The sequence below is a fragment of the Manihot esculenta genome, chromosome 13 (genome assembly GCF_001659605.2).
Source record: "Manihot esculenta cultivar AM560-2 chromosome 13, M.esculenta_v8, whole genome shotgun sequence".
Lineage (NCBI taxonomy): Eukaryota > Viridiplantae > Streptophyta > Magnoliopsida > Malpighiales > Euphorbiaceae > Manihot > Manihot esculenta.
The window spans coordinates 10,967,301-10,985,731 of NC_035173.2; the positions used below are offsets into that span (position 1 = coordinate 10,967,301).

The 18,431-nt window shown below is 32.6% G+C and overlaps 3 protein-coding genes across 5 annotated transcripts; 2 read left to right on the forward strand and 1 right to left on the reverse strand.

Annotated features, from left to right (window-relative positions):
* The first annotated feature begins 4,817 nt into the window (after positions 1–4,817).
* LOC110629195 (zinc finger MYM-type protein 1-like) lies at positions 4,818–6,772 on the forward strand. The gene is made up of 2 exons (XM_021776108.2): positions 4,818–6,177; positions 6,261–6,772. The coding sequence occupies exons 1-2, from the start codon at positions 4,818–4,820 to the stop codon at positions 6,770–6,772; spliced, it is 1,872 nt and encodes a 623-aa protein (XP_021631800.2).
* A 2,556-nt stretch (positions 6,773–9,328) lies between these two features.
* LOC110630508 lies at positions 9,329–11,685 on the forward strand. The gene is made up of 3 exons (XM_021778033.2): positions 9,329–10,238; positions 10,563–11,096; positions 11,166–11,685. Exons 1-3 carry the CDS (start codon positions 9,453–9,455, stop codon positions 11,277–11,279), a joined length of 1,434 nt encoding a protein of 477 aa, XP_021633725.1. The 5' UTR covers positions 9,329–9,452; the 3' UTR covers positions 11,280–11,685.
* On the reverse strand, positions 10,040–15,145 carry LOC110630507 (G-type lectin S-receptor-like serine/threonine-protein kinase At4g27290). Of its 3 annotated transcripts, XM_043949905.1 has the most exons (8): positions 13,767–15,144; positions 13,561–13,686; positions 13,283–13,449; positions 12,985–13,195; positions 12,639–12,876; positions 12,415–12,565; positions 11,994–12,309; positions 10,040–11,567 (listed from the first exon to the last, which is right to left on the reverse strand). In XM_043949905.1, the coding sequence occupies exons 1-7, from the start codon at positions 15,034–15,036 to the stop codon at positions 12,004–12,006; spliced, it is 2,469 nt and encodes an 822-aa protein (XP_043805840.1). In that variant the 5' UTR covers positions 15,037–15,144; the 3' UTR covers positions 10,040–11,567; positions 11,994–12,003. The 3 variants fall into 3 exon arrangements, with proteins under 3 accessions (XP_043805840.1, XP_021633722.1, XP_021633723.1); XM_021778030.2 differs by lacking the exon at positions 10,040–11,567 and having other exon boundaries at positions 11,856–12,309; XM_021778031.2 differs by lacking the exon at positions 10,040–11,567 and having other exon boundaries at positions 12,089–12,251; positions 13,767–15,145.
* Between the last annotated feature and the right edge of the window lie 3,286 nt (positions 15,146–18,431).

Consider the following 18,431-nt stretch of genomic DNA (forward strand, 5'->3'; position numbering starts at 1 on the left):
TGAATTTTGATGCTTCGTTTTTTAATATTTGACCATTAATAATCTTTCTCTTCTTTTTTTTTAATAAAAATTAAATATATATTGTAATTTATAATTAAATTTTAACTATAAATATTAATTAATGCAAATGTTTGGACCATTTCGTTCTACAGGCCTATGATAAATAAACTGGTAGCTTATCGTTTGATAATGACACCTTCCTTCAACCAGAGACTATGAAAACTCTGTGCCCACATAAGCTCTTCCCTGCTCATTAACTCCCTGAGTCTGTATATCCTTTATGCATCGCTATCTTGCCACACGCTCCTCTGTCTAGAAGATCATCTGCAAGGAATGTAACTCTTTTTGTAACTTTTCCATGCTTGAAGTAACATGAATAAAATGTGTTTTCTCCACATTCTCAAAGTCATATCTCATATCATATCCTATCTTTAACATTACCTCTAACTTTCTCTTCTTTATGAAGAACTTCATTAAGTTCTCTCCCACAAACCTAAGGCAAACTAGACTTACGTTTCAACTAAGCTATTAAAGCATAGTTCATGTGCTCCTAAAATTCTTCATTCCACTTGTAAACCCCTATGGAACACCAGTTGCCATTAGCTATTACATCAATATTAATTATGAGCATGGCATGATAATAATTGCACATCAAGCCTCCTCTTCGTCTAATGCTCATATCACAAGTAACTTCAATTTCATTCTTGAACTTTTGGGAAGTTTGAACATTCTTCATTTTAAATTGATAGCTTTGTTTCCGTCAAAAACACTAATGTGGGAACTTCAAGATTTAACAACTTGTCTTACATCTATTCTCTAACCTATAGAAAAAGGTATGACCCAAGTAACTAGCAAAGTATGTTAATTGAACATGCATGATCTGAATGGATTTAGAATGTAAAAATATAAAAAAGAAAGGATTTCAGACTAACCGAGCATCGTCATGGTATAATTATACAACTAACTTTTTTCATGAGATCAAAAGGAACATATAAACGCTTCTACTTAAATATATCAAGCATCTTATACATATAAATTTATGTATAATTATAAAAAAAAATAAAAATTTATAAACAGACATATGATCGGTCTAATCTCTACTAGAATTTGAAATTAGTAAACTGGAAAAAAGGATAATATTAATAGATACAGCATCCTATGAGTATATTACCAAAAGTAATATGAAGTGTTAAAAATATAAAAAAATAATATAAAATGTCAAAAATATAAAAGATAAATATAATGGCTTGATAAACAGATAAATAAATAATAAAGTAACATAGTGGAAAATTTTTAATAGTTAACCGTGTAATATGATAAAATAAATCAAATGAATAAGTATAACTTATTTCACACCACAATTAAACTAAAGTAAAAATTATGTTGTGATAATATTACTGAAATAATTTATTTAAAATTATAAATATCATGAAAATCTGCATACACGCATAGCAAGTTTCCTATAGACAATATTGACATCTCAGTCAGTGGCGGAATCAGAATTTATACACGGTGGAGCAAATTTATAATTAAAAAAAATAAAAATAGATATTTTAAGTGATTATGATAAATTACTATAAAAAAAATTGGGTGAACAATATAGAATAAAAATAATTTAAAATACAAAATAAATATACCACTAATGATTAGAGGAGGAATTAATTGTGCGAAAATTCTTTTAAAAATGCTCAAAATTATAAGTTATGAAAGAAATTAGGTATATGAAAATTTTTTGTGGACTCTTAACCAATGCGAAGTATGAAAAATTTAATATATATATATATATATTTTACTGAAATCGGTGCGACTGTTGACCCTATTCCTCTTATCTCTACTCCCGACCCAGTTGTAATAAAATAAAAATGATGGCAATCTAAAAGCAATATTAACATTTTGACTTCTATGATGATATTATTTATTCAAGTGTAAATAAAATAATAATCGAACTCATGTACAAAGTTATTCAAAAGGTGAATATCTAACATATATTCTAAAAGTTATGTATATATCAAACAATATTCCAAAGACAATATAAATATAAATTGATATGAAATAAATTACCAATGATCAAGATATTAGCTATTCAATACAAATATAAAGTGCAATCAATTATTTATTCAACAGTAATTTAAATTCCTTTTTTTTATTCAAAGAATATGAATTTAGCATTATCTATTCTTATTTTGTATAATATATAAATATACCTTTAATAAAAATATTAGTCTATATATTTATTCATTCACCTATATTGAAGGCAAAATAAAGTATAGATAGTTGAAACACCTCTAATATCTACAACAGGATCCTCTCGTAGAATTAAATAGAAATATAGTATAACAAGAATATTCTAGGATAAATTATGAAATATAAAATGTATATTTAAATGTTAGAATTTAAAAAAGAATCAATAGCATTTCCGCATTAACTTAAAGTTCTCAAAAATTTCTATAGGCTCGATAGTACTAAACTAGCTAAAACTCTTATTTATATTAACTCATGGAAACTCTTATTTTTAAAATAGTAAAACTTGACTGACTAATCTAACTAAAATTTATCTCAAATTTTCATATTATAAAAATCGTCATTAATGCAGTAGATAAATAAAGTAAATCTTAATAATTCAAATAAAAGAGATAGAACTCGCCTATATAAATATTGGTGCTTTGGAAGAAATAAATATTGGTGCTTTGGAAGAAATAATTAAATTCTAGAGCAATCAATAGCTTGAAAAAGATAATTTTTTATCTTGAGATCTTTCAAATTTAATGCCTCATACTTTGTTTTTTGAACATATGTTAGCACAACCCCTTCTACTACCCCAAAATCAACAACTGCCCAATACTTTTTGAACCTTATGAAATTTTCTATAAGCATGCTCCAATGATTATAGTGACTATCAAAGCATGGAATGACGGTTTGAATAAAATTTTCTGCAGCCATGTGTTATCTCCTTTGCTGCTGCAAACTCTCTAATTTACTTTCTTAGGTGTTTCACTCGAATCTCACATATTTAACTCAATAAAATCAAGTTCTGATACCACTGTTAACTTATATATACTTATATTGTACTGAACAAACAAGAGAGTATGAAAGTTTAAATATTTCTACTAATATCAAACTTATATTTATAAGCTCATTAAATAGAGCATAACATAATAGATTGCTGCTAAAAAATAGAAACTAAAGCTATCAATCACTAAAGACATGGTAGATATATTAATAGCAAAAAGATAAGAGATATGTTGTCAACAAACTCCTTAGGACTAGGAACAAGAAAAATAAACTTATTTCTCAACGGTTAAAATAATAACTACCAACAACTTTACCATGGAATAGTTATATATGATATTTATGAAATAAATTTTTTTATACTAGAAAATAAAAATAAAAATAAAAAAATATATAAATAAAATATATTATATACGAAAAATATCCCTACTAACAGGGGCGGAGGGACGGTATGGCAAGGGGGGGCACGTGCCGTACCGGCAACCGGAAAATACTTTGAAGGGGGATGAAGGTGCCGCGGCGGCGCAACCGGTGGTGCCGCAGCAGTGCAGTTGCAGCGTTTTGGTTTGGAGGATGAAGAAGAAGGAAGGCGACAGAAAATAATAGAAGTTTGAATGTTTTATTTTTTTTTTTTAAGGTTCTTCAAAACGACGTCGTTTTGAAGATTTTATTTAAAAAAAAAAAAATTAAACGGCACCGTTTTGTAGCCTTAAATAGGAAAAAAAATAAAAGTTAAAACGTATATATACATATGCAGAAGCCTAAGTTCAATGCCACAACACCAATATCAAAGCAAAGCACGAATATCAAGGCCACAAATCAGCCTGCCTCTGCCAGTCTGCCTGCAACCTGCCTGCCTGTCTCCTCGCCTGTGCTGTGCTACTGTGCTGCCGGAATCCGCCACCGGTTAGGTGAGTCTGCTTTTTTTTTTGTTATTTGTTTAATTAATTAAATGTTCAATTTATTAGGGTTTATTCAATTACAATTAGTAATTAATTATCAATTTATTGAATAAATTAGTTACAATCATATTATAATTGTTGTGTGTTTTACATACTTTTGAAATTGATGTTAAATTGTTTAAATTTGTTCAATTAATTGAGTATTTAATTTAGGGTTTATTAAATTAAAATTAGGGATTAATCATGAATGTGTTGAATAAATTAGTTACCAATCATATTGTTTAATGTTTATGTGTTTTACATACTCTTGAAATTGATGTTAAATTGTTAATTATGATACTAATTATGTTTGTTTGTGTGTTATACATAAATTTAGGTTTTATTTAAATTTAGATATTGAGAAATTTAAATTGAATTTTATACACAAACTATTAAGTTAATTTATTTGTTAAGTTAATTCCTAATCTACTAAACCCTCTTAATTTTTTTCAAGAAAAGAAGAAATCATAATACAATAAAGGAGAATATTATGGAATGCTTATTTAGTATACTTCTAGTATTCCACAACCAAACAAAAGTTCAAAAATAAAACAATAACACAAAGAAAATTGTACCAATAAAGAGCACTCTCACTGCCCAAGAACGAGTAAAACCCCAACTCCACATAGAAAATTACTTCATTGAAAACAGTAGAATAAAAACAACAAATAAATTCTAATTAAATGTGAATTACTAATAGTAGGTAACCTTTTATACTTTAATTGGAATATACTGTATAATTTTGGTAGGCCACTGACGAATTTATGTCAAGTACATAAGAAACTTAAATAGTTAAATTGATAGTCTTTGATGAATGTGTAATTGATTTTAATATTTTATTTATTTATTTAAATAGGAATTACAATAATGATCGACAAATATTTTACCAAACTACCAAAAAATTCAGAACCTTTAAATTCAAAACCAAAGGAGAAAGTTGCTTTTGTTGAGAAAGAAAGTCTTGCATCAGATGATGATATTATTGGTGATCCTAGACTGCGAAAACCAATTGATAGTTACCCATTTGAAATTAGAGATTCATTGAGGAGAAGATACTTAGCTAAAGGCCCTTGTCAACCAGTTGGACATAAATTTCCATTCACTTTTATTCGCGAAAAGAATCGAAGGTTTCAAGTTGCTTGGTTCAAGGATTATGAATGGTTAGAGTATAGTGTATCTAAAGACAAAGCTTATTGTTTATATTGTTATTTGTTTGCAAATAACAATAGAAGTGGGGGAAATGTTTTTACTGAGATTGGTTTTAATAACTGGAAAGATGGAAGACGTGCATTTGTCAATCATGAAGGAAGTCCTGGTAGCTCACATAGTGGTTGTAGAATGAAGGTCGAGCAATATCGTAATCAAAGAGGGAATGTGGATCAGCTATTGGCAAGACAAACTGCTGCTATGGAAGATGATTATCGCACTCGATTGTCAACGGTTGTAAGTGTTGCTCGAATACTTTTAGAGGAAGGTTTGCCTTTTAGAGGACATGATGAATCTGCAGAGTCACTCCACCGAGGTAATTTTCTAGAACATATTAGTTGGGTATGCAAGCGAGAAGAAAATGTAAATAAAGTGATGGGAAAGAATGCTCCAGGAAATAATCAATTGACTTCGCCTACGATTCAAAGAGATATTATTGAATGTTGTGCAATGGAAACAAGAAAGATCATATTGAATGAGCTAGGGGAGAAGAAGTTTGCTCTTTTGGTTGATGAAGCCCGAGATTGTTCAGTAAAGGAGCAAATGTCTTTGGTGTTGAGATTTATTAATGACAAAGGAATGGTTTTGGAATGTTTTCTTGGATTGGTTCATGTGAATGAGACTTCTGCAAAAGTTCTAAAAAATGCTATTGATTCTTTTTTTGCCAAGCATGATTTATCACTTGCAAAACTCAGAGGGCAAGGTTACGATGGAGCTGCAAACATGAGCGGTGAATTTAATGGGTTAAAAACACTCATTCTAAAAGAAAATAAAAATGCACATTATATTCATTGTTTTGCCCACCAACTTCAGTTAGTTATTGTGACTGCTTCACATGAATCAGAGAGTGTAGGTGATTTCTTTGAAACATTGTCAATGATAGTGAATACAATTGGAGCTTCGTGCAAAAGAAAGGATTCTTTTCGAGAAATACACAATGAGGAAGTGTTGAATCAAGTGGAGATGGGTGAGATTTCAACTGGAAGAGGTCAGAATCAAGCAATAAGTTTAGCTCGGCCTGGTAATTGATGTTAGGTAATTGATATTAGGTAATTGATGTTATTGCAATGGAAATGGATAAACACTTCACTGAGACAAATACAGAGCTACTTAGATGTGTGATGTGTTTGGATCCTTCAAATTCTTTTGCAAATTTTGATCATGTCCGCTTATTGCAACTAGCTAAGTTGTATTCAGATGATTTTAGTTCCACTGATATAATTGAGCTTGACCATCAACTTCAAAATTATATCTGTGATATGAGATCAAATGAGATATTCTCAAATATTTCCAATCTTGGAGATCTTGCAAAGAAGATGGTGGAGATAAATTACCACACTTATTTCCCTTTAGTCTATCGACTAATCGAGTTAGCGTTGATATTGCCGGTTGGAACAGCTAGTGTGGAAAGAACTTTTTCGGCGATGAATGTGGTGAAGACTGATTTACGCAACCAATTAGGAGATGACTTACTATCAGACTGTTTGGTGTGTTACTTTGAGAAAGAAATTTTTAGGAGTATCGATGATGAAGTGATTATGCAATCTTTTCAAAACTTGGCGTCTAGAAGAAACCAATTGCGACCACTAAAAATTCGTCGACCAAATCCTTGTTAGATGTATAAATAATAGATTTATTTATTTCGGTGAAAAATATTGGATTTGTTATCTATAAAATTATATTGAATCTATTGTGTTGGATAAACATGTTAAATCATTTAGAAAATGTCCATATTTTAGGGATGTTTCGCTAAAATTTCGGTAAATTATTAATATCGCGCTAAGCCAGTGGTGCCCTACCAAAGGGAAACTCCTGGCTCCGCCGCCACGGACTACTAATTACTAATCACATCATTTTTATAAGTAAAATTATTTTAGAAAATAAAAATACAAACAAAAATATGAATAAAAATATTATTTAAAAAATATCATCGGTAGTCATCAGGAACATAATTTTCATAGGTAATATTAATTTAGAAAATAAAAAATGATGAAAAATATAAAGACAACCTATACTTATGAAAGAATGTCATCGGTAAATTTATTTTTTCCTAAATTTAATAGACCACTTTTTCGTAGATAATTTATTGATAAATCTTAAAAATTATCCAATATCATTTTTGACAGGCGACTAACTTTCTTCTAAAATGGAAGTCTCTCCGATTGTGCTAAATTACAGTTTGAATGAAATGGTTAAAAATAATGAGAAAATTGTCCTTTTTCCATGTTTTGAAAAAAAGTGTAAACAAAAAAAAATTAAATACAACAATTGGAATTGTTTGGACGAAATTTAAGGAGTCTGTGTGCGCATAAGGTCGAGGTTTGTGCAAACTATTTGGGTTCCGTCAGTTCTGTTTGGAAATTGACTTACTCGCTAAAAAAATTCATCTGAAGTTGCTTTTATCAGAATTTGAAGTCTAGTCAAGTACAGTGGGCTCTCATTTTCCTCTCTTTAATCTTGCTGTTTAATTTGGAACAATTAATTTTGTGAAAAAAAAATATTATATAGTCGTGCATTTTTTTTTTAAAAAAAAAGAATTATTTAGAGTTATAAAATTTAATTCTTTTATTACAAATAAGAAAATTAATTGAAAATTAATTAAATTATTGATTCTACATGGGAGCAGTGATCTTGATTTTTGACAATGGACTCTGGAGTTAGGTTCTTTGGTCCGATGGAGTCATCAGTTTGGCCAAATTTAGTCAAAGTCTTTCAAATTCATCCTAAATTTGATTAATATAATCTAAAATATTATTTAAAATATTAACTTGTACTTAAAATTCTTATAATTAAATATAATATTTAAATTTTATGTGTAAAAAAATAAATATTATTATAAAAGTATATAATATATATTTATTTATTTATTTATTTATACATATGTTTTTAGTTAATAAATACTTGCTATATAAAATATAAATTTAATAAAAATATTATTAATAAAATTTAAATTCATCACAAACTCTATTATATTCAATTATACACAGATCACCAAAATCCCTAGATATACCTTTTTCCATGAGATTATACATGACTCTTGGAGCACATGCACTTAGTTTTAATGGATAACTCCTATGTACAAGAAAAAAGGCAACTGTAGTTTTGTATTAATGCTCCAGTTTATTGAATAATTAACCTCTATTTTCCTTATTCTATTGTCTTTTTTTATAAAAATCAGAATAAAATTTATATAAATTATTTTTCGCTTTACTTAAAACAGTCGGTCTAAATTATTTAATAGTTTTATGCTAATATTTATATTTTTTTATATCTGGTGTTTTTTTTGTGAGATTTTCATATTACTATATCCTCAATTTTACTACATCCCATTGCAATCCCGTTATAATAAATTCGATATATTCTTAGTTAAAAATCGAATTCTTGAATATTATGATTTGTTAATTATCACCTTATTATATAAATAGCTCTATACCCATTAGTTTCGCACAATTTATATGATTTTAAGATATTTCTGATATCAATTATAATAACCTAACTAAAATTAGTTTAAATAAATTTTAAATTCACCTTATACTAACTTAAAATAATTAATTTAAATTATTTAGTAACTATTATATATTATCCCGTAATATATTTATTATTTTTTATAGAAAAGAATGATGAGTATAAGATAAATATATAATAGATAGGATAAATTATTAAATAACTTAGATTACATTTTGAACTGGTGAAAAATAAATTTAAAGTTGTTTATACCAATTTTAACTGAATTTTTACATTTTCATTCAAATATAGATATTCCTCATTGTGATCTCCTGATTTCTTTTTTTTTTTTTATTTCCTTTTTTATTTTTGAAGGAGAAGGTATGTGGGGTTGAATATTTTTCATGTTACACATATACATATATCACATTCATATGAGTTGAAATTCTCAAGTATGAATGTGAATGGGCAATAAAGAAATTTTTTCAAAAGAAACGTTGCCCGTCTTATAAGCATCAATTGAGTCGATGACAAATTTTGATTCAATTATTAAACCACCATGTGGGTTGTTTTAATTGGCAACACAATATTTTCTTCAAATTCAAAGATTATTCTTATTTTCAAAGATATTTTATTTTTTCTCCCTTGCATGGGTTAGTAACTAACATACAACATCTTCTGTCAAAGTTGGTGACTTACTTCCTCCTTTGATTGCGCCAGTGAAATGTCTCTATATATTTGCATTTCAACACTTTATTGACTTTGCCCATCTCCTGATAAATCTTCTCACACAGTTTATACAGAACCTGGAAAAATTTTCCAAGAATTTTTCTTAGTTTCATCTTATTTCCAATGCTTTCTCTTGCTAGGGATTTATTGCCTACCAAATCCCACTTCCCCACTGTTTCCATATACCTCCTTTTGATCTCTTCTTTTGTTTGTTTCGTCTATCTTTTTGTATCAGTCATCCTGGTAGATACTTCCAAGTTCTCTGATGTCAATTTATCTTCAGGAACTGTTCATGCCCCAACAAATCTTGGACACATTGTGTTTGGAATTGCTTCCAACAAGAACTCATGGCCCAAGCGAAAGGACTATGTTAAATTGTGGTGGAAACCAGAGAAAATGCGTGGATGTGTTTTCTTGGAGAGCTTGCCGGAGGATGTGAAGTCCTATGACAATAACAGCATTTCTCTTCCTCCTCTATGCATCTCTGAGGACACTTCCCGATTTCGTTACACTTATCGGAATGGTCTCCGGTCAGCTATCCGTGTTGCACGAGTAGTTTCTGAAACAGTGGGACTCAATCATTCCAACGTCCGGTGGTTTGTTTTTGGGGATGATGACACAGTTTTCTTCCCGGAGAATCTGGTGAAAACTCTTTCCAAGTACGATCATGGCCTCTGGTACTACATAGGATCAAATTCCGAGATTTATGAGCAGAACAGAGCATTTGGGTTTGAAATGGCCTTCGGTGGTGGAGGATTTGCAATAAGTTATCCACTTGCAAAAGTTCTGGCAAAGGTGTTTGATTCATGTATTGAACGATATCCACATCTCTATGGAAGTGATTCCAGGGTCTCTTCTTGCCTGGCAGAGCTAGGAGTGGGATTAACTCGTGAACCTGGTTTCCATCAGGTAAAACCAGACAAATTTTTAGCTGTTTAACTGCAAATTGTTCTTGAAACTTTGTTTACTTTAATATCTAGCAGCAGCGACCATAACAAATATTGGAATTAATATCAAAAAATTTAGAACAACAATAATTTTGCTGTTAAATCGATGAGAATAGTAACAACTATCACAATTTTGTATAGGTAACATGCAATAATTATATATTAATTTATAGCAGCAAAAACTTTATATTTTTTGCAGCAAAAATTTTTACTATTGATTTTAGCATTGCATTAGCGAGAATGTCAAGTCCATTTCCGAAATTTCCTGACACTTTGAACTCTCCAGGTTGATGTTCGTGGTGATTTATTTGGTCTATTGACATCACATCCACTGTCACCAATAGTATCTCTCCATCACTTGGGTCACCTAGATCCAATCTTCCCTAACATGACAATTACAGATTCAATACAACATTTCTTTAAAGCTGTGGCTGTTGATTCGCAGAGGGTCTTGCAGAAAACTGTTTGCTACGATCGTTGGTTTTTCTGGACTATTTCAGTGTCATGGGGCTATGCTGTTGAGGTCTATGGCAAACACATGTTGTTGCCTGATACTCTCCCTGTGCAGGCCACATTCAAGCAATGGCAAAAGGGAACCCTTCTGGCTGGTGCTTATACTTTCAATGTAAGACAACCTCACCATGATCCTTGTCAGAGACCCACAATTTTCTTTCTGGATCATTTATCTTCCAGTAGTGATGGGGTCATCATCAGTCATTACAAGAAGAGTTATGCCAATTGCTCATACGACATGTCGTCACCAAGAAAATTAGAAGAGATTAAAGTGTTCTCGCATAAGCTTGAGCTTAGTGATAAGCAGGTATGACTCATCATCCTGTCATCTTTAATCTCTATAGTTGACAATTAATTTGATGTTATATTTCAACAGTTGCAGGCTCCAAGGCGGCAATGTTGTGATGTTTTACCTTCTTCAGCTGGTAAAGTAATGGAGATTGCAATTAGAGAATGCCAGGAAGAAGAATTAATTCACATGCATGCTTAGTTGTAATAACTAACAGCTGTAAATTGTGCAAATTTTCAACGAAAATCAAGAATCTTAGCCTTGTATGGGTATTGAGCAGACTTTAGAAATCTTAGAATGCAAGTAAACTAAAAATCAGATTCGCAGAGATCCCAGGAAGGATAACATGGTTCTGCTTAGAACTTGCAATTTTCATCACATGAGCTTACTTGAAAAAGCTTCAACCACGCCTTTGTTGTATTACAGCATAAGAAGAAAACTGGTGAGCTGTCTCAATTATCCACTTTTGATTGCATTGTAGTTGACCTTCTGTAAACCATAGACCAGGACCAAGATTATATATATAGACATGGCGACTTAATCTTGTAAGGATATATAATAATTGTGGTTACAACTTCAATTTATCATAATTTATGTTTTTGAATAATTTTTTTTATATAAAAATAATAACTTATAAATTGAAACTAATAGCCGAATAACGATAACTAATTTTTTTATATAACCATTTAATTGTTATATATTTAGAACAACTTGATTTAATTATTAAATACAACCGATAACGATTATTGATAGTTGAAAATAATAGCGGATAACTAATTGCAACTAAAATATCTAATATCATCTAAGTTTGACTAAATTTGACTCTTTAATGGTGTGTCCATTTATAAAGAAAGAAATTAAGGCGATTGGTATTTTGTTGCAATCACTCCAATACTTAAATCAATAAGTATCTACCAGGATGACATTAGCGAGGTTCTATCAGTGTCACAGTAACTTCATTAGCAGAGAAGGATTGATGAATGCTCGATGAAGCATCTGCTTGAGCTGCTGCCCTTTCCATAAAAAATCCTGGCTGTTTTGGCTCAGGCAATGGATTCTCACTGCTTAACATGACAACCACAGCCGACATGTTCGGCCTATCTTCCGGCCGTTTTTGCACACATAATAGACCAATATTAATGCACCTTATTGCTTCAGACAGATTGCGGGATTCTGTTAAACATTCATCAATTAGTTCAATTGGTTTCCCATTAATCCACAGGGTCCATGCCTAAAACGAATCAAACAAATGTATTAATAGGTTATAATTGTTCAATAAAATTAATGTTGTGTGTGTTTCATTGATTAAGCAGAACATGCAATTCTAAATTCTTACATGTCCGAGAAGGTTAAGGTCATGATCTGGATGACAAAAGCCTCTATTTTTCTTTCCAGTTAGTATCTCCAAAAGCAAGACTCCAAAGCTAAAGACATCAGATTTTGTTGAGAAAAGCCCGTCGATTGCATACTCAGGAGACATGTAACCACTGCAAAATTATCAGCAAGAGAAATTTTTCAAACACTAGCCATGATAAAAAAAATAACTATAAAGATACTTACTATGTTCCAACTATTCTTCCTGTATTAGCTTGAGTTTGATCAGCTCCAAATGTTCTTGCAAGCCCAAAGTCTGAAATTTTTGGATTCATATTACTATCTAGTAAGATATTACTGAGCTTGAGATCTCTATGAATGATCTTTAGTCTAGAGTCTTGATGAAGATAAAGAAGTCCTCGAGCAATTCCGCTAATAATATGGACACGCTTATTCCAATCAAGCAATTTGCTTCTTGTTTGATCTAGATATTGACTCATATACACATGTTAGTATAATAATTTCTCAGAGTTTGAACAAAATTATTAATGGATGACAAAGAAAAGATGAATAATCTAGGCAGAGTTCGAACCAAAAATAAAGTAGTCGAGACTTTTGTTGGGCATGTATTCATATATCAACATTTTCTCATCTCCATGAATACAACAACCAAGAAGCTTTACGAGATTCCGGTGTTGTAATTTAGCAATCAATGTAACTTCATTTTTGAACTCATTCATTCCCTGGCCAGAACTTCTCGATAGCCTTTTAACTGCTATTTCTTGGCCCTCCACCAAGGTACCCTGCACCATCATTCTAGAGACATCAGAAATAAATAACTAAAATGTAGGTATAGCTTGCTTAAGAACCACATAGAAAGAATTTGCCACCTTATATACAGGTCCAAAGCCGCCTTGTCCTAGCTTATTGCTGCTTGAAAAGCTATTAGTGGCTTCCGATATCGTCACCATGTTAAACATTTGAAACTCCACGTCTTGTTTCCCACCTTCAGTAATGTAGTCATCTCCTCTATCTTCATACCTTTTGTTTGCAATTCCTGAAAATGTAATTGTTGTACTTCTCTTAGTATTTTGAGGCAATTCTTTTCTAGACTGAATCTTGATGAATATGTACAGTAAATACACAAGGTTTTAGTTAGAGAGTTTACCATGTTTTTTTCTAAGGTTTTTCATCCACATACAAAACAACAATAGCAAGACTAAGCCCAATATCACAGAACCAGCAATAGTTCCTGATTTCAGACTTTGAGGCATCCCTTTCTTCTCAATTTTATCTGTAAGAAGGAAAGATATATAGAGAGTTAAAAAGAGCTCAGACCCTAAACCCAGAAAGATTGCTAGATTAACAGCATACCTAGTTCTGAAGCAGCCAGGCGAACATAGAGATCTTGCATGCCCTCAGTTATTTCTCTCATATCAATCAATTTATCAAACCAAAGCAAGCATCCACTTCCGCCATCTCTAATATCCAGATTTGCATATGCCGTGCATGAACAGTTTAAAAGGCATAATCTCTCGCATTCTTTGAGATCAGTTTTCTCGTCAAACCAGCAAGATGAAGTGTCTGGCAGCTTGCTACTTTCAATCTTCAAAAACCCAGACTTATCTTTGCATTTCAGTGGAGTCTTGGGAACACACCCATCTGACCAAACTTGAGAGTCCCAATCTTTTGGGGACTTGGGTGTGAATCCATCCAAGCATTCACAAACTGATGATTTCTTTATATTGCAATTAGAATATGCACCACATAAGGCATAATTTTCACACTGATCTAAGACTGCTGCGTTAAAAATTGTCCACTCATGTGTTTGATCATCCCATGTGAGAAGCTGTGGTATGCCTGATGGATCTATTGTGAATCTAGAAATAACCAAATTGTTCTGGGTATGAATTGTGTAATATATTTCTTCCTTATTTAACACGAATTCATATGTGAAACTTGGATTAGGTTTTAAGACATCAGCATTTCCTGAAAAACTTACACCATTCCATGACCCTGGTCTGAACTCTACTTTATTTCCCTTCTTAAGTAGCAACTGAGGATACCCATTAAGTTGCATTTGTAATGAAAACAGACCTGGAGCAGGATCCTCTGTTCCCTTCCAAGATGACAGGAACCGGTTAAGACCAGTTACCAAGTTGCCTCCTAATTTCATTCCTGGTAGTAGTGTGTCGCCAGGGTGATCAAAACTCTGCCAGAATATGTTGGCAAGATTGCTATCATTTCCATCTCTTACAACAAAGTTTCCTGATTGCAGGATCTGTCCAACTGGTTCCTTCACAGTTGTTGTTGTATTTGACGACCAAACAACATCGTTTGTGCTATTGACAAGTACAAGATTTCCATTGCTGGTGACATTCAGCATCCCTAGAGAATCAGAAAGTGGATGATCTCTGTTGGCGACCCAGACAATTGTCCGAGGAGATATATTCTTGTACCACAACCCCAAGTATCGACTTTTTGAATCTGAAAGATTGAAAAATCCCAGCTCAAAAATTTGGCCAGCTGAAACAAGAAAATCACCATCTCTCAATGATTGGTTTGGGCTAATAGAGTCTAGTGCAGTGGAGATTCTTGAGATGGAGAACAGCAAGAAGTAGAGAAGCAGTACAGACACTTCCATGGGAACTAGTAAATCTCCACTCTTTCTTTACAAGTCCAGCAACAGGGTACATTTTGTGAAGTAGTTGAGAAAAAGAATTGATCCATTGAACGACTTCATAAACATGGCAACTTTGCCATCATTCGTAGAAATGCATTAAATCTGAGAAAGATGTGACAGCCAAATTGAATTTGTTAATTAGCACAGATTTTTTCCACACTCAGCTAAGAAAATGACATCCTTAATTATCGGCGGATGTAGGCATCATCAAAGACATGATTTATAAGAAATGGGTCATTTGAATTAATTAGGGAGAATTACAAAAACTATGATTTTATTAATTTTTATTTTGAAAGTTGTGGATAATTTCAGAGATTATGATTTAATTTTTTATTAAAGTAATATCTATCGTAATCTTAACAAACACTAATAATTTCTAAATTTTATAATAATATATTATTTTGAATTAAATTATAAATTTTTAAAAAAACTAATAAAAAGCGACATGTGTTCCCCAAATTAAAAAAATAATGAAATCATAGAGTATTTTTTATATTTTTCCGATTAATTATAGTGTGCCGGCACAGATTGGTTGGCAGATTTTTTTTCATTTGGTAAGCAGCGATTCTCCAAGGCTACAATTTCAAGTCAAACAGAAATTGAAGTTTAAAATAAAATAAGAATTGGTAGCATGTGCAACTGCGGAAGAGTCAGCAGTAGAATAAAGTTTAAATAAGCTCTGATAATCAACGATTGAATAAGTCTAATCTTATATTTTTTTATCAAATAAATTCATAACTTTCAATTTAAGTTCAAACATATTCATTATTTTTATAAAAAAAGTACTATTTTTTATAATAATAAAATATTATTTTTATATTTTAAATAATAAAATATTATTTTTATATTTTAAATAATAAAAATTTATAATATTTTTAATTATAAAAAAAAATTACAATATTATGGGAAAAGTATAGAGTACTGTGATTTTATCAAATTTTTATTTTAAAATTTATAATTTTATTTGTGTTAAAATAATATTTGTTATATCCCGCTATTAGTAAATAGTGGTAATTTTTACAAGCTATCAGAAATATTGACATAAAAATCATTATCACAAACAGAGGGTTAGGCCACGTCTCTCATGACTCATCTGCAGGGTTTTATCACATCATGCACAGGTGTGGTGTTTGTCAAGTGTGTTTGAAGGTTTTGGGTCAAAAGGAGAGGGTTGGTGGTTTGGAGCTTTGGAAGAGTTGTTGGTCCATAGATCAGCTTTCAGGTTGTTCCTCTTCTGGTTTCAGAAGGTAAGGGAAGGTTTTGAACTTCTTTTACTGATTTATAAAGCTTTTAAAGAGGTTAAGGGTAGAGTTGCATATATAGGGTTTAAAGCTTAGTTTTTGATGTTTTGATGTGTTAATGGTGTAAGCATGATTATGTGTATGTTTGTTGTTTGTGTTGGGGTTGTTAGGTAGTTTTAGACCCCTTTGAACATACTCTGAAGTATATGTGAGTTGAGGGAGGAGTTATGCATGTTGAAGGAGGGAGGTTGCCGTCGGGGCTGAGTTCTGGATGAACTCAGGTTCGGCAGCCGAAGGAGGATTTGGCCGCCGAACATGCTAGACTTTCGTCTCTGGAGGAGGCATTCGGCCGCCGAAGGTGCTGCCGAAGGTGCCCTGTCCAGCCTTCCTTTACTTGTTTTACATGCATGTTTTGAGGTGTTCTAGAGGGGTTTTGGGGAGTTGTTTATCAGTTGTATAGAGTTTGTTTGGTACCTCATTTGCGTCCTCCATTGTAGGATTGGACCCGAGGAACCGAGGTGTTTAGCAGTAATAGCTGCTTCAGAGTTAGAGGTAGCCCAAAGTTAGCCAAGCAGAGGCTACAGGTGAGTGGAACTAAACCTAATATTTTATCTTGAGAACTGACATGATTCTAGCATGATCCATGCATCATAAACTGCCATGTTATGTATTAGGTTATGTTGCATTAGAATTCACGAATATGATGCATTGCATATGTTGTTGTTCCTGTGGATGAATGTTGGATGATCCTTAGCCCTTGACAGAGAGCAGATACAGAGTTATGGCATGAGATAGCCATACCAGGTCGCCCCTGGATAGTCGAGGTTGCTCCTGGTACTATGAGTGAGACAGCTGGGCTGTCAAATCAGAGTTAAGTGTAGACCAGGTGAGACCTCGTCTCCTTGGCACAGTTGGTCATGTTATGATATCAGAGAGATAAGTGTAGACCAGGTGATGACATAGTCTCCTTGGCACAGTTGGTATGATTATAACATGTAGTTGAGGGTTATTGGTGACATATTCATCCTTGAGATGATATGTTTGTGATGTGATGCATTTCATGAGAGCATGTAATTAATGAACTGTTTTATTGTTCCTCCTCACTGGGCTCTAGAGCTCATCCCACTCCCTTAACCCCAGTTTTGCAGGTTCTGAGATAGCTATGGGAAGTCAGAGTCAGCAAGAGTATAGAGGAAAGTTGTGCATGAATGTATGTTGTAATAGAATAGTGGACATGATGTAATTACAAGCTTAGTTGTACTGTAATGTGTGAATATGTACTGTCATAGACTGGATAGACTTGTGCTTTCCCTAGTGTCATTGTTATCGTGTGATGTATGATTAATCCCTTGTACATGAATCCTGTTTTACGTTTCTTGATGAGAAATGTGTGAGTTAGGCTTAATGTATGGCTTCGATGAGATACCAGTGGGATGTGTTACACATGATAAAGGGTTTCAAGCCCTTGCACCACAGCAGATAGTAGTCCCTGGTATAGGCCCTGAGGGCCAGTTCAGATTGACATATCTGAGTAGCAGTAGTTAAGCCTACAGAGTTTTACAGGATTGTCGAGTCGTTTTGTATCATGTATGGGATTTATCAGGTACACAGAGAGTATAGTTGGCTTGCTACGGGTCCCGGCGGCCTTAAGCCGATCTGGATCCTAGTGCCAGTGATGGTTCGGGCTGTTACAGAGGGGTACTGGTTTCCGGGTCGTTACAGATTGGTATCAGAGCATAGGGCCTCAAGAGTACGATGTGTTGAGCAAAGATGCTCAAGGACTAGAGATATCCCACATCGGAAAGAGGTGTTGTCTGGTATAGGAGGGGAAGCACAATAGGTAAAATCATGTCCACTAGGATAGGATGTGGAGTCCTGTTTTATATGCTGATGTGAAATGCCATGATGAGCTGCATGTGCATTATTGATATGGTTGATATGTGCTGAGGATTCATGTGTTCTCACATGGATCATTTGATGATATTTTTGTGTGTGATGTTGTGCTTTTCAGTAACAGGATGAGAGGAACTCGTCGATCTGTTAGATTGACAGGAGCTCCGCCAGAGAATGAGGGCATGGATGCCCATCTCCCTATTCTGCAAAGGGCAACGTCAG

What these genes read in the sequence shown, in the direction of transcription:
- LOC110629195 (XM_021776108.2), top strand. Translation starts at nt 4,818, where the DNA reads ATGATCGACAAATATTTTACCAAACTACCAAAAAATTCAGAACCTTTA. An exon ending in AATAAGTTTAGCTCGGCCTG is followed by an intron (nt 6,178 to 6,260) that starts GTAATTGATGTT and finishes AGACAAATACAG; the next exon opens with AGCTACTTAGATGTGTGATG.
- LOC110630508 (XM_021778033.2), top strand. Translation starts at nt 9,453, where the DNA reads ATGCTTTCTCTTGCTAGGGATTTATTGCCTACCAAATCCCACTTCCCC. An exon ending in GTGAACCTGGTTTCCATCAG is followed by an intron (nt 10,239 to 10,562) that starts GTAAAACCAGAC and finishes TGAACTCTCCAG; the next exon opens with GTTGATGTTCGTGGTGATTT. An exon ending in TTGAGCTTAGTGATAAGCAG is followed by an intron (nt 11,097 to 11,165) that starts GTATGACTCATC and finishes ATATTTCAACAG; the next exon opens with TTGCAGGCTCCAAGGCGGCA.
- LOC110630507 (XM_043949905.1), bottom strand. Translation starts at nt 15,036, where the DNA reads ATGGAAGTGTCTGTACTGCTTCTCTACTTCTTGCTGTTCTCCATCTCA. An exon ending in CCTGGCTGCTTCAGAACTAG is followed by an intron (nt 13,687 to 13,766) that starts GTATGCTGTTAA and finishes TCCTTCTTACAG; the next exon opens with ATAAAATTGAGAAGAAAGGG. An exon ending in AAACCTTAGAAAAAAACATG is followed by an intron (nt 13,450 to 13,560) that starts GTAAACTCTCTA and finishes TTACATTTTCAG; the next exon opens with GAATTGCAAACAAAAGGTAT.